Source organism: Strigops habroptila, chromosome 1 (genome assembly GCF_004027225.2).
Source record: "Strigops habroptila isolate Jane chromosome 1, bStrHab1.2.pri, whole genome shotgun sequence".
Lineage (NCBI taxonomy): Eukaryota > Metazoa > Chordata > Aves > Psittaciformes > Psittacidae > Strigops > Strigops habroptila.
In genome coordinates, this window is record NC_044277.2 from 138,241,615 (window position 1) to 138,254,733 (window position 13,119).

The 13,119-nt window shown below is 37.4% G+C and overlaps 1 protein-coding gene across 7 annotated transcripts in view; it reads right to left on the reverse strand.

Moving 5' to 3' along the window:
• Positions 1–5,150: 5,150 nt before the first annotated feature.
• NEK10 (NIMA related kinase 10) overlaps positions 5,151–13,119 on the reverse strand; it is a 96,947-nt gene continuing 88,978 nt past the window's right edge. For all 7 annotated transcript variants that reach the window (XM_030512387.1, XM_030512371.1, XM_030512363.1 and 4 more), the window contains one exon: positions 5,151–8,432. In XM_030512387.1, coding sequence (XP_030368247.1) covers positions 8,372–8,432 — 61 coding nt within the window. In that variant the 3' untranslated portion in view covers positions 5,151–8,371. The remainder of the gene's footprint in view (positions 8,433–13,119) is intronic.

Here is a 13,119-nt window from a genome sequence, read left to right on the forward strand (position 1 = left end):
GCTGCATCTGCACACCCCCATCCACCACTCTTGTTTTTGTCCTTTTATTTTCAGTTTGCTAGTGGCAATACTAGGGTATCCATGTAAACAGCTGCATCAACTACAGCTGGGAATGATGGCAAAACACAGCTTTATATCACTACCTTTTCTGATGAACTGTGGTGTGAGTAACGGGACTGGAAAGTGAGTCAAGCTCATAGAAACTACATTTTTTCTCCTCTTCAGGAACACATAGCAAAACTTTTTTCAAACAAGCAAATAAATATTCTTAGATGCAACATCACCATTTTGAGAGAAGAAGATGAAATTGCTGAAATACAAGCCAAAGAATCAAGGCACCTTGATCTTACAGCTTGGAGTGAAATAGGTCCACAGGAAATTCTCAAGAACTTGCTGTTTTCATCCATGATATATTTCACTTCCACAGAGTTCTTGTCCATGGGTAAATGAGCTAGGCTACTGCTAGCTCCTTTGTCTCCTTGTATAGCTTTTGCCTCTGTTAGATGAGGATCTTAATCTTTACCTTGTTTGGGTGCTGAGATTTAGTTCATTAGTGTTTATGGCTTCAGAGGCTTAAACAGAAAGTTGTATAGGAATGCAAACTACTGTTAAATTCTCCCATATCTTACAAAAAAATGAGTTCTCTTGTCTCATCTACACAAGACTCCCAAATACAACACTGAAATTCCAAAACGTTTACTGTGATTCCTAGTCTTCTTCCCTCCTCCTCCATCTACTTCACCCTATTGACACACAGTAATAACCTTCACCCTGTCTAAAACTGAATGAAAAAAAATTGCAAGAACTTCCTCAAATAAGAAATAATAATATTAAAATATCCACCAAATCTGAAGGCTTTTTACAAACATACAAATGAGTCAAAGTTACAGGATGTTAGTCCTTAGCATTAAGGATATTTAAGCCTTAATATTTTACTTGGTAATGAAGCAGACATGTAGAATAATTACTGTCAGGCAATTAACACATTTTAGTGAAGAGGAAATATGTCATTTGCTTTAGGGAAATTAAACAGTATGTGCTACAGTGATGATTACAGAAATTCAGTCCAAACCTCACTGTGTTTCCTTGTACAGATGATGATGAAATGTTTTCGTATACCTTTCAATATTTTTTTGAAGTTTATTTGAATGTGATGCATTTGGCTTGTGCCTCAGAAGCAGTAAACTCTGAACGTTCACAATGTTCAGTCTTCATAAACAGAAATGAGACCACAGAGAGGAAACAAGTACACATTAAAAAAAGACAGGTAACCCTTCTTCATTAAACAAAAGATGCAGCTTGTTGCCAAGGATGTTTGGCTGAAGAACTAAGAATATCCTCTAGATCTTTCTGAGGTGCACAAAAGAACAGTACAGCTACAGAGAAACACACAAAATAAAAAAAAACTAATCTTGGAAAATAGCCTGAGGAAATTCATCTCTCCTCTACACATAAGTGTGCTATCTTCTCTTCATAGGCTGACAAAAACAAGCCAGGAATACATGAAGTAATTGAAACAGAAGGTGATGAAATGTTAAGATTCAATTTAAAATTAAAGCTTGGATACCAAAATGGTTGGGCATAGTTTAGGTTTATACAAAGATTATTTTTTTCCACTACTAATAACTCTAAGAAAACTCCTTCTGATTTGAAGTTATACATACTTTTCAAGCATCCTGCAAAAGGGTACACTCAACTTCCAAAATGCCTTTATAGTGACAGCGTCAACAAAATACGTCTCCCCTGAGTACCCACCAGGATAGTCTCAGTGCGCTGGGTGTTTGCTCACTGCTCTAACTCTATATTGTAGCCATATTACATGTTTTCCTGTGTTACACTGGTAAGAAAAAGCTACAAGAATTCCTCCCTTGTAGGAATTCTTTGATCCCTAGATTCTAGAGCCATGTATCCTGATCTGTGTGTGACCTCAGTGCCAAATGCACCAATGCAAAAGCCACAGGGTTTAGAAAATTTATGAAAGAGACTAAAGGAGTCTCATTCTTGGAAATACTTACAGGAAGATTTATTGTATATGGGAAGTCTCATGTCTCAACAAATGAAACTGTAGAGAGAAGCCTGATCAGATACTCAAAATGCTCCACAATGTATAGTGATTTCAGCAGAACAAGGCTTACTTATGACTGTTGTGCTTTGCATTTCCAGACCTTTTTAATAGTTTTCCCACAATTCTGCTCTGTCAATTAGACTTGGTTTCACCTAGTTCAATCTGAACACAAAGTGAGTTTGCTATTGGTAAAAAAATTGTACTTACCCATTTCCACTAGCATGTGCCAGCAGTCACTTGTTCCTGAGAACAGGTCTATGAGAAATAAGTTCATTGTTGATTAACCTGTTCAGGAACACAGCATTTTTCACTGTCCATTACTCCATGTCAGGATCATCTATTTCAATCCATTCTATAATTATTTTTCAATTTAAAAAATTCACCATTAGTGCATCGTCGTTTAATCTTTCTGAAAGACAGTGGACAGGTCACTCAAGGCAAAGTTCTAACTGACTGCCAGGCTTCCTTATTCAGAGAGGTCATTCAAACCGTATGTAAAGGAGCATGGGAAATGTCTGTCTTAAAGAAGGGAAGATGACAAATAGGCCAACATTAATTTAAACTCACTGAAGACATCTTTAAAAATAGCTGTCTGCAGTTACAGAGTGCTACACCTCCTTCATTTATTTGCCTACTCTCTGCAATATAAACCTAATTGCAGAAATGATCTATTCAGCACAACATAATTTAAAACTAACAGATTACATTGTAGAGCTTTACAAAAGTCTCTGGGGTTTACTGTGCTGCTGCTGGCTCCTACAAGTCTTCAGAGGAGGATCATTCATACTAACACTGCTAAGAGGTGAAAAATTGGTCAGTCCTGCTTCTGCTTGGCACGCTGCTGTCTCCAGTTTATTTTCATTAGCTGCATTTGGACTACAAATGAATCACAACAGATATTAAACACTAAACCCTTCAGGCATATGCTGAGTCACTGGCTGTGGGCCAGAGCATCAGACACACCACATCAAACTGACATGTTCTGCCAACATTTATCAACTTGTGTAATTCCATTGTATCATGACCTGTCTGAGAAAAGGTAAAGAATTAATCATTGTGATCAAGCTAAAGAAATGTAAACCTTCAATTTCAGATACTGTTAATTAAAACATACTTTTAAAAACTCTTCTAAGTGAAGTTAACATTGTTTCAGTGACTGTATTGTTTTAATTAATTTATGTATGCCATTGTAGAACGTATATACATTACACTTGGGAAGAAACTCAGGAAGGTAGTCTGTGGGACAACTCCATCCCTATGTTGCCTAAGGATTAAGTAGAAAAGATGAGAAAATAATAAGTAGGCTCACAGACCAAATTATCTGACCTACCACTCTCCAATAGCATATCCTCATAATCAACATGATCTTTTCAGTAGCTACAATCAATAATAGTCAAATTAGTCCTCATGAAGTCCTCTATCAAGGATCCAAGATACTTACAGACTGCTGGAACACCTCAGTTTATGGACATCTTCTGCTCAGTTCACAAAGTCAGTGTTCTCTTCCCATCCAGCAGCACTGCAGTAGGGTGCACCAGATGCATAGGCAGAGAGTCCTGTATTCAGACCACATCTTTGGCAAAGAGACTAATTTTCTGTCTTGTGTGGTGGATCTCCCGTTTTCATCTTTTCCTTTTTACCCTGTGGCACTGTTTGCTGCTCTGAAAGACAGCTATCTGACCACTTTTTCTGCCATGTGGTCATACACTCGGCAACTGCAATTGACCATTTTGGCAAGCTCTGAAACATTCTCTCTCTTCAAATGAATATTGTTGATCACACATCAGCCAGACCACAGTGACCACACTTCGATAACAAGGTCTTCCTTCTTTTCAGACACATGGGAATATTGTCACTGTGTTGATGACTTGTACCTTCTGAGTGCATTAAGAGCAGACACACAGGGTATAGGAGCAAGAATCAGTGCCCTTTTAAATGTTCTGAAAGCTGTAATCATGTAGCTCTGCAACAGAGCAGTACCATTGCCAACAACAGGCCATCAGCTTTGTACTGAATTTGCAAGGCTTTAGGCCTGAGGCTTGTCAGCTGTGCTGTGTATGAATATATCTTTGTTTTACTTGGTTTAGCTGTGTTTGCAATTACTCTAACTGACCCGTTGTGTACCTCTAATTTGTTTTGCTTTTGTTAATCTTTGTACAACCATAGTTTTATCTAGATAGTAAAAAACAGTTACTCTCTGTATGAGTACTTATGACTAACATAGTGATGTAGTATGAAGGGGTATCAGCCTGGTCCTGTAGTAGAGGCCTTAAGAAGTGGAGACACAGAACGTGGTATATAGGGGTACAAGTAAGGGATGATAAGAGATGAGACACAGACTTAGCACTGGTGACTATAAACAACTCAACCATGATCCATAACAAAATGCAGACAAAGCTGGATTTAGAAGTACCTAAGAGAACAAAGAGGCAGTATCCAGTACATGTAAAATGCACTATACATTATAAATCCAGATATATTATGGAGCTGCAGACCAATGAAGTAATGGCAAAGGTGTAAAATGTATCAGCAAATGTATAAAAATGACACAAGAGTGAAGAAGCAGGAACACTTTTTTTCTGCAACAGATCTAGACTAGCAACAATTCTTGAATTGGACTGCTAAGATTTCAACTAGATTACTTTTCAAAAATCATGGCTATATATTTGTGTGTATATATGGATATATGGACATATATTTATGTGAGTGTATATATATACACACACATATATGTATATGAAAATGTGTGCTTCCCCTTAAGTCTAGTTACAGCCTAACTCAGGGAACAGGTCCTGACTGGTAGAAATTATAAACATAGAGTCAAAACATGACAACGAACAATTAGTTTGAATATGGAAGCAAAATCCAAATAGATATGGTTTTAGTTTGGAAGGAAATTTGAGGACTTAAATGTCAAATATTTTAAAATTGCTAGTTTTCTCAGTACAATTCTCACATCTGTTGAGAAGAGTTGAACAGAGAGCTTTGACATGATTCAGCTTCCTGCAGGTCAAGAAACATAATAAATTAGAAGACCTTTCTTTCATATTGTTGTTGTCTAACAAGACAAATTGGACAATGAAACTTTCAGTTGAGAAGTTTTTTAATTCAAACGCACAGTGAATTCATACAGCCAAAACCAAACATTCTCAAGTGGTTTCCTCTTTTTGCATCTGAAATGCGGTCAATCAGAATTTCCAGTTCTCCCTAAAAGCACAATTCATACATGCTAAAATTGTGTACATTATTCAGTTTGGGAAGTCAATGCTTGACGCTTTTTTTGTTTTTAGCGACGAATGTTGTTGGCCTTTCTTCTTTAATTAATGTAATTATATAAGTTCATGAACTAATTGTCAAATTTCTTGATATGAAATATCAATAATCAGCCAATAAGCCTACTATAGCTATAATGACTGAAAGAAATATTCTTTAAATATGTTATTCTGTGGCTGTAAACAGGAATTCCCTTATGGAATAAAACTAATAATTTGATCCAATGTCAACATTTAATTATTCAGGAATAAGACAGGAGACTGGGAAATTATTCAGATGGTAGATCGAGCAAAACACATGTAAATCAGGCAACAGAACACACACATGGTGCGTTCTCCTGAGAAAGTACTTGTAATTGCAAATAATCAAAAGTTAGCCGTAGTTCGGTATGGTGTTTCAACATTGTTAGGACCACACTTTGCAGAGTCTTTTTTAATTAGCTATATGATAAGTACAGCTATCGTTTCTCTGGTTTTTGCACAGGTTACACTAAAGAATACAAGCATACAAGAAAAAAGATACACACCTTAAAAGATACCATTTATGCACTGGACTGGAATTCAGGAGATGTAGGTCTCATTCTCCAGTTTGCTGATGATTCGCTGAATGATATTGGGCAACTTATTTTTTGTTTCTGTGTCTCCCTAAATATTGTTTTTCTATATTGTCTGTACAGAATTTAGCCATACAGAAATTATACGTGGCAGAACTGGCTCTTGTTACTTTTCATACTATGGGAAACACTATGGATGCAGATCTCAGTGGAGAACATCTATGCACTAATGCTATAAATCACTTAACAGCTTAGATAATGAATTTTCTGAGGTAGTTACTTGCCCTACATCAAAAATACACCATCTCTTTCCTACAACAGTCAGCATGTCAGTTCAGTTGCAACCAGGGAGAGGAAAAAAACCTACAAACATCCTAGTGAACACTAGGAAAGAAACAGAAAAGTCTCTGATTTTCTGCTTTGATTTGCCTTGGTGGTTAAAGCTGTACATGCCACCCACCCACCCCTCTGCTTGTAGTTACTGGAGAAAAGTATGCCCTCCTCTGCCAGTCACTAGCTAGTATTCCACTTTTCACAGTAAAAAACAAGCACAAAATTTGCTTCAAAGTTAACAGCAATAAAAATACATTAAGAGAAACACAATAGGATTAATTAATTATACTCTATTTCTCAACAAAAATAATGCTATCAAGTATGAATGAATATCAAACAAATACAGACAAAATATAAACAATGATACTTCAAAATACACTTGAAATAAGGTCCAAATTATTTCTAAGGCATTCAATACACTCTGACTATTTAGAATTATAAGACATTTCTGCAAAAAGATATTAAAATAGGTTACTTTATGTGTAGGTTGGTTTTTCACTACTTTAATGGAAAATGATTATGAGAATTCATATGCAATTTGAGTAGAACAAACATGTCAAGGTTGAATTTAAATAGTCTTCTTGAATAAAATATCAGTGTAATCAGTTCCATTGGCAGCCATACACAGCATGGAATTACCTTATAATCCAACAGATCTAAACATACTGCATTCCCTTTCTCCATTCTAAAAAAGCAAAACTCTCTGAACTATAATAGGAATTGATTTTTAGTGGTAACATTACAGGAAATGCATTATCTGTGGCGATTCATGGTGGAAACTGTAGCTACCTGCAGACGGTACCTTAAAAATCATACGTCTTGACCCTTAACAGACCTTTGCTGTCAGTACTGTACCATTGTATAGACACAGAGATAGCACCTGATGACTTTCTAAATTACGCATATGTGAAAGGAGGATAGATTTTTGATTTTTATTTTTATACACTACCCACTGGGCACTTTTTCACTGCTTCACAATTCAGGATGTTGAAGTCACACTTGAAATAATACACTTGAATTGTTAGGAAATGAATGCAGTTACTTATAGCTACTTATAGTTACAAACAAAACACTGGAAAACCAAAATAAAACAAAACAAACCTTTGCCAGAGGTGTGCCAAAGTACACAACATACATCTGTATCAAATTACTTATGAGTAATCATGTGATGAACATAATGTTTGTAATTTTCGACATAGGAAAGCTGTATCACCAACTGCATTCTGGTTATTTTCAACAGTTATGACTGCCAAAGTATCAATTGTAGAGAAAAGCCTTTCTACTTTATAAGTATTCCTTATTAAATCATAGGCAAAGAAAATAGCTTCTCTGCTACTGCAGTAAGACATCTTTATCAACATTTAATACAGAGTGAATAAATTATGAAATTCTGGAAGTGTTTTTAAGTACTACAGCTTTGACTAGCAGGAAAGCATGTATTTTATTTACTTTGTCTGTTAAATAGTAAATGAATGTGTATATAAAACGTATACAAATGTACAGGACACATTTTATATACACAGATCTACACAATCTGTGCCTAAAGATAGACCTATAATACAGACATTTCGTAATAGCAGTAAAACCAGCTGATTTTAAAATAACAAAAATTTTAGAAGCTATGCCGGATGCAAATAATGACTATTAACATGGCACACCAGCATTAGAACTTACTACTATCCAAATGGAAGGAGAGGAAACTCCTTCTAAATATTAAAATCATACTGATGTTTTTTTAATCTGTTTCTAATTCTGGTACAGTGAATCTACGTATATTTTCTGTCTGGCCATATTACAAAGCTCTTTCTCTTCCCACAGAAGACATACATGGATATAAATAAGGTTACAGGCATTCAACTATCGTTCCAGAAAACCTGACTATGAAACGATTCCTTTAAATTATTTATAAAAATAGAAGATATGTACTGTTGGGAACTGAGTTTTTCTCCTAAAGTATAAACTTTCCCAATGTTCCCTGTAAAGTGCTTATATTGTAAACAAAGCAAAAGAGTACTATCCTGAAATATCACTCAAGGTCTCTTGAAGCTGTCTCACATTGGTATTCCATCTGGATGTTATTTAATGCGCCAAGCTTGTCCCTTTGGTAATCAGGTAGCCCCAGGTGAAGTACAGGCAGGTTGACTTCATTAGGAACAGTTTTCTTCTTTTGCTGGATAGTTCTTTGTTCCCCTTGAATAGTAGAGATACCTGCGAAGTAAGGAAGGTGTAGGGATGGAAGGGTGGAGATGGGGAGAAATCCATAGTTAGTGTGTGTTGGAAGTAAGAATTCTCCACTATTCACAGTCACCACGTATGGAATCAATCTTCATGCTATCAGCAGAAAGCTGATGTACAACCATGATGTGGAAGCCAAGGAAACTCAGAAGTCTATCAAAAGAAATGTTTTACATCAGGGTTTACAACAGAGTTTGATGCAGAAATCTCTGGGTGAAATTCTATCATTCATGGTACACACAGGGAATTAATTTGTCTAATGATCCTCTGACACAAAATTTATGGACTAGTCTGCATTGCGTACAAATAGAATTAGAGCAGCATGGTGCAAAGATCTCCCACAGCTAGTCAATGAGGCCTGAATGCAACATAATGTATTTGTGGGCCAGCTTTAACCTATGTAGCTGATGTAACGTATCCAGAGACTTCAGCACTGTGAAGAACTGCTTGAAAGTCTTTAACATCACTTCTTTCTCCTTTTCTAATTCCTCTCTAGCCTCCTAGAAAATGAGCACAGAAAGTGATGGAGCTGCTTCTGTCAGCTTTATAGAGGTGAACATTTTCTCATAATCAAGTTGTATTATATTGTTCCGATTATTCTATGAAAATATTATGTAAAGACTTCTTCTCATAATCAGTGCTATGAGAAAGTAAAACAGGTGTTTACTTTTTGCCTCAAAACTCTACAGTCTCCATTCCAAGAGTTAGAACTCTTCCAAAATTTCCCTGGCTATTTGTATACAATATGCATAACCCAGATATCCAAAGCCCTTTCAAACATTCCTTTATACACGTGGTCCCTCAGGAAGCACAATGTTATTTTGATTACTGAAGTACTGACAGACATTAAAGTATTCCAGTAATAAGGAAAGAAAATTACGAAAAATAATTCATAGTTCTGCATACACACTTCGACACATGTGGAACCACCCAACCAAAATAGGCTGAAGACTGACAGCAAACTATCATTCAGCCCTCTATGTGGACAACATAACCCTTAATGGGGCACTGTACTTGTGCAAAAAATAAAATCATAGAATAGTTTAGGTTGGAAAGGACCTTTAATTATCACCTAGTCCAACCTCCTGCCACAGGCAAGGACACTTTCCACCAGACCAGGTTGCTCAAAGCCCCGTCCAACCTGGCCTTGAACACTGTCAGGAAAGGGCACCCACAACTTCTCAGGAAAACCTGTTCCAGTATTTTACCACCCTCATAGTAAAAAACTTGTTCCTTATGTCCAATCTAAATCTACCCACTTTAAGTTTAAAACCATTGCCCCTTATGCTGTCACTTGTGCTGTGCCCTGGTCAAAAGTCTCTCTCCCATCTTTCTTATAAATCCCCTTCAAGTATTGAAAGGCTGCAATAACATCTCCCTGGAGTCTTCTGTTCTCCAAGTTGAACAAGCCCATCTCTCTCAGCTTTTCTTCATAGCAGACATGATCCAGCCCTCTGATCATTTTTTGTGGCCCTTCTTTGAGCCCATTCTAACAGGTTCATGTGTTTCTTGTAGTTTCTGGGAATCCAGATCTGGATGCAGCACTCTAGGGGAGATCTCATGAGAGTAAAGTAGAGGGGGAGAATCACCTCCCTCGACCTACTGGTCACACTTCTTTTGATGCAGCCCAGGATACAAGCGCTGGCCTGTACATTGCTGGCTCCTGTCTGATTTTTCACTCACCAGTATCACCTAGTCCTTGGAAGGGCTGCTCTCAATCCCTTCATCCCCCAGAGTGTATGTGATATAGTTTGATTGCAGGGGGGGATTGCACTGCCTCAGGTGCAAGACCTTCCACTTGGCCTGTTGAACTTCATAATATTCAACAGAGTACATGACATACAGCCCTCAAGCCTGTCAAGGTCCCTTTGCATGGCAACCCTTGTATGGCCCTGATTTCTAAACTCTGAGGCCATTCTTGTCTTACATTTCTTAAAAAACTTTCCAATTGTCTTTCGCTCAGCCTAAGAGTTCCCAAAACTCCTTTCAACATCATCTTGCTGTGACATGGAAAGGTATTACATTCTTCTCAGTTAAACTACCTTAGCTGGACCAAACCACTGAAGGCTCAAATGAAAAAAAAAAAAATTCTTCTTTACGCCAACTCAAAGTGTTTAGTTTACAGCAGCTCTATAATATACTCATCTGATAGCACAAGAATGGTTCCAGACTACAGAAAGCTTTCTGAACTACTGTGAGTAGGAAGGTGTCTTCTTATTTGATATTATTTGACAGACTTTATGTATGCTCTATACAAGAACTCTGTCAAGCAGACATCTCAGATACAGAGAAGTCCATCTCAAAGTAAATCTTTACCTCAAGCTGGTAGGAAGAATTGCATCAGAACTGCAAGAGGAAACCCGTATTACCTCAGCCAAAGCAGTCTGTGACTGCAGATGCTTCTACTCAAAGATGTGAAGCTCATATAAGAACGTCTGAGATCAGGGTGTGTGATCTCTGCAAGGGATCAGAGCCATCTGTCTAGTGTTGAAAACAGTCATTCTCACAGTCCAAATGCTGACAGACAGCTTCATAAACATGCACTTTTTCTACAGACAGTGTGGACTTCAGGCATTACCACTGTCAGGAAACCACTTAATTTTCTGTATTCATCACTGAACTGTGCCAATGACTCAATACTTACCAGTCAGCCAAAATTCAGGCCAGATGCTCCTTCATTTTTTCCAACAAGAGGTGAAATGCACCTTTCCACATACCTCATTGCTAAAGAGAATCTTCAGCTGAGTGAGGGGAAAGGATCTGCGTCAACGGCAGTCCGAACACAGATTATTTTGGTACTTGCACCAGATGGATCCCTGGATCACTTCTCTGTTCTGCACAACGCAATGTCGTCAAGTACAGCCAGGTTCTACATCTAAGTCTTTTGTACCTAGCAAGCCTAATGCTAGCCAAATCTAGTCATCTTGATGTTGACTAACTGCTAGAGGGACAAACAGTTTTGGCTACAGTCCCTATCATTCTGATTCACATGAAAAAATGCTTAAGAAAAAAGCCTGACTTACTAATCAAAGTGGGAAAAGTTTTGACATGGAATTGTAAGATCAGAAAAATGCACATCCTTTTTCTGTGTAATGAGGTTACTGGCCATCCCTGAAGTGACCACAACATTCCCGCAAGTCTTAAAATCAGTTAGCCATAAGTTTTTCAGACCTGGCCATCTGATTTTGACATGCACAGCAGCTAATACCTTAGGTTCCAAGTCATACATTTTCCCCAGTTTTAAGTCATTATTTCCCTAGAGCTCCAATGTACCATTAACAAGAAGCCTGTTCATGTTGCTTCTCCGTTTTCTATTTTCTGTAGAAGACTTAGGAAAGGTAGGTCAATACAGCCTCTTAGTGGAAGGACAGCTAACTCAAAAGATGTAATGGCTGCTGGTCTGTGCGAATAGGGCAGCACTCTTACAGTCGCATACAGACCCTCAGCTGATAGCCATCAGAACTGCAGGTGGGTAGATCAAAGGCTTTTGCAGCCATTGATGGTTAAGTAAAATCAAAAAATACTTTGGCAGACTTTTCTACCTCCCTGGGGAGAATTAGAAGTCAACAGGATGCTGGTATGACTCTACTAAACATCACTGGTCAAAACAGTCTTCTTTCGTATGTGTGAGACATAAGAAGTAAGAATCAACATAGACAACCGTTTGGAAGAAGAAAACAATTAACAGAAAATGCCAATTAACATTAGCAGGAAGTGGTGCCGGAATGGAATAAAAAGTAGAAGAGTGTCTTAAGTCACCTAGATATCACCAAGTCAAAAAACCTACTTGAGATTCCAGGAGCATTGGAGCTGTGCACTTTCATCTACTGTCTAGTTTGGTACGTTCTAGAACAGTAAAAAACATTATAACTAAGCTAAATACAAATTTTAATCCATTAATGTAACACATCCATCATGTAACACAATTAGAGACGTGTATTAATGTTGAAGAATACATAGATAACACATAAGAATTTGTGGATAGAAAAAGCTCCATTAATGCGTCTCTATTTCCAAACGATGAACCCATGGACCACGGGCCCAATAAAAATAAGGGCTACCTCAAACAGGCAAAATTCAGAATTTTCTGTCATTCCTGAGCTATATTGTCCTTCTGTAAATAATACCTTGAGCTATTCTTTGAGTAGTTAAAAATGTATAGCTATCATTAGAGCCAGATTTGACAGTTTTCCTCTTCATGAACTAAACTTATGGTTGCTTCTCTAATTCTAAACCTACAATAACAACGGAAAAGATTGCATTGAACAAAGATCCAAAAAATAGAAGTGTTAAAATATCAATATATGCATTTGATTATGAAGACTGCTTCCTTCTATTCTTACTTGCATTGCAATCTTTTTTTTTTTCCCCCAATACAACTAATGCTGAACCAACATTTCTTTATTTGGCTGGGATAGTTAAAATTATTTATAGTAGTTTGTATGGTGCTATGCTTTGGATCTGTGATGAAAATTGTTGATAACGCACTGCTGTTTTAGTTATTGCTGAGGAGTGCTTACACAGCATCAAAGCCTTTTTTGCATTTCATGCTGCCCCATCAGCAAGCAGGCTTGAGGTGTACAAGAAGCTGGGAGAGGACACAGCGGGGACAGCTGACTCCAAATGAACAAAGGCATATTCCATACCACAGGATAGCAGT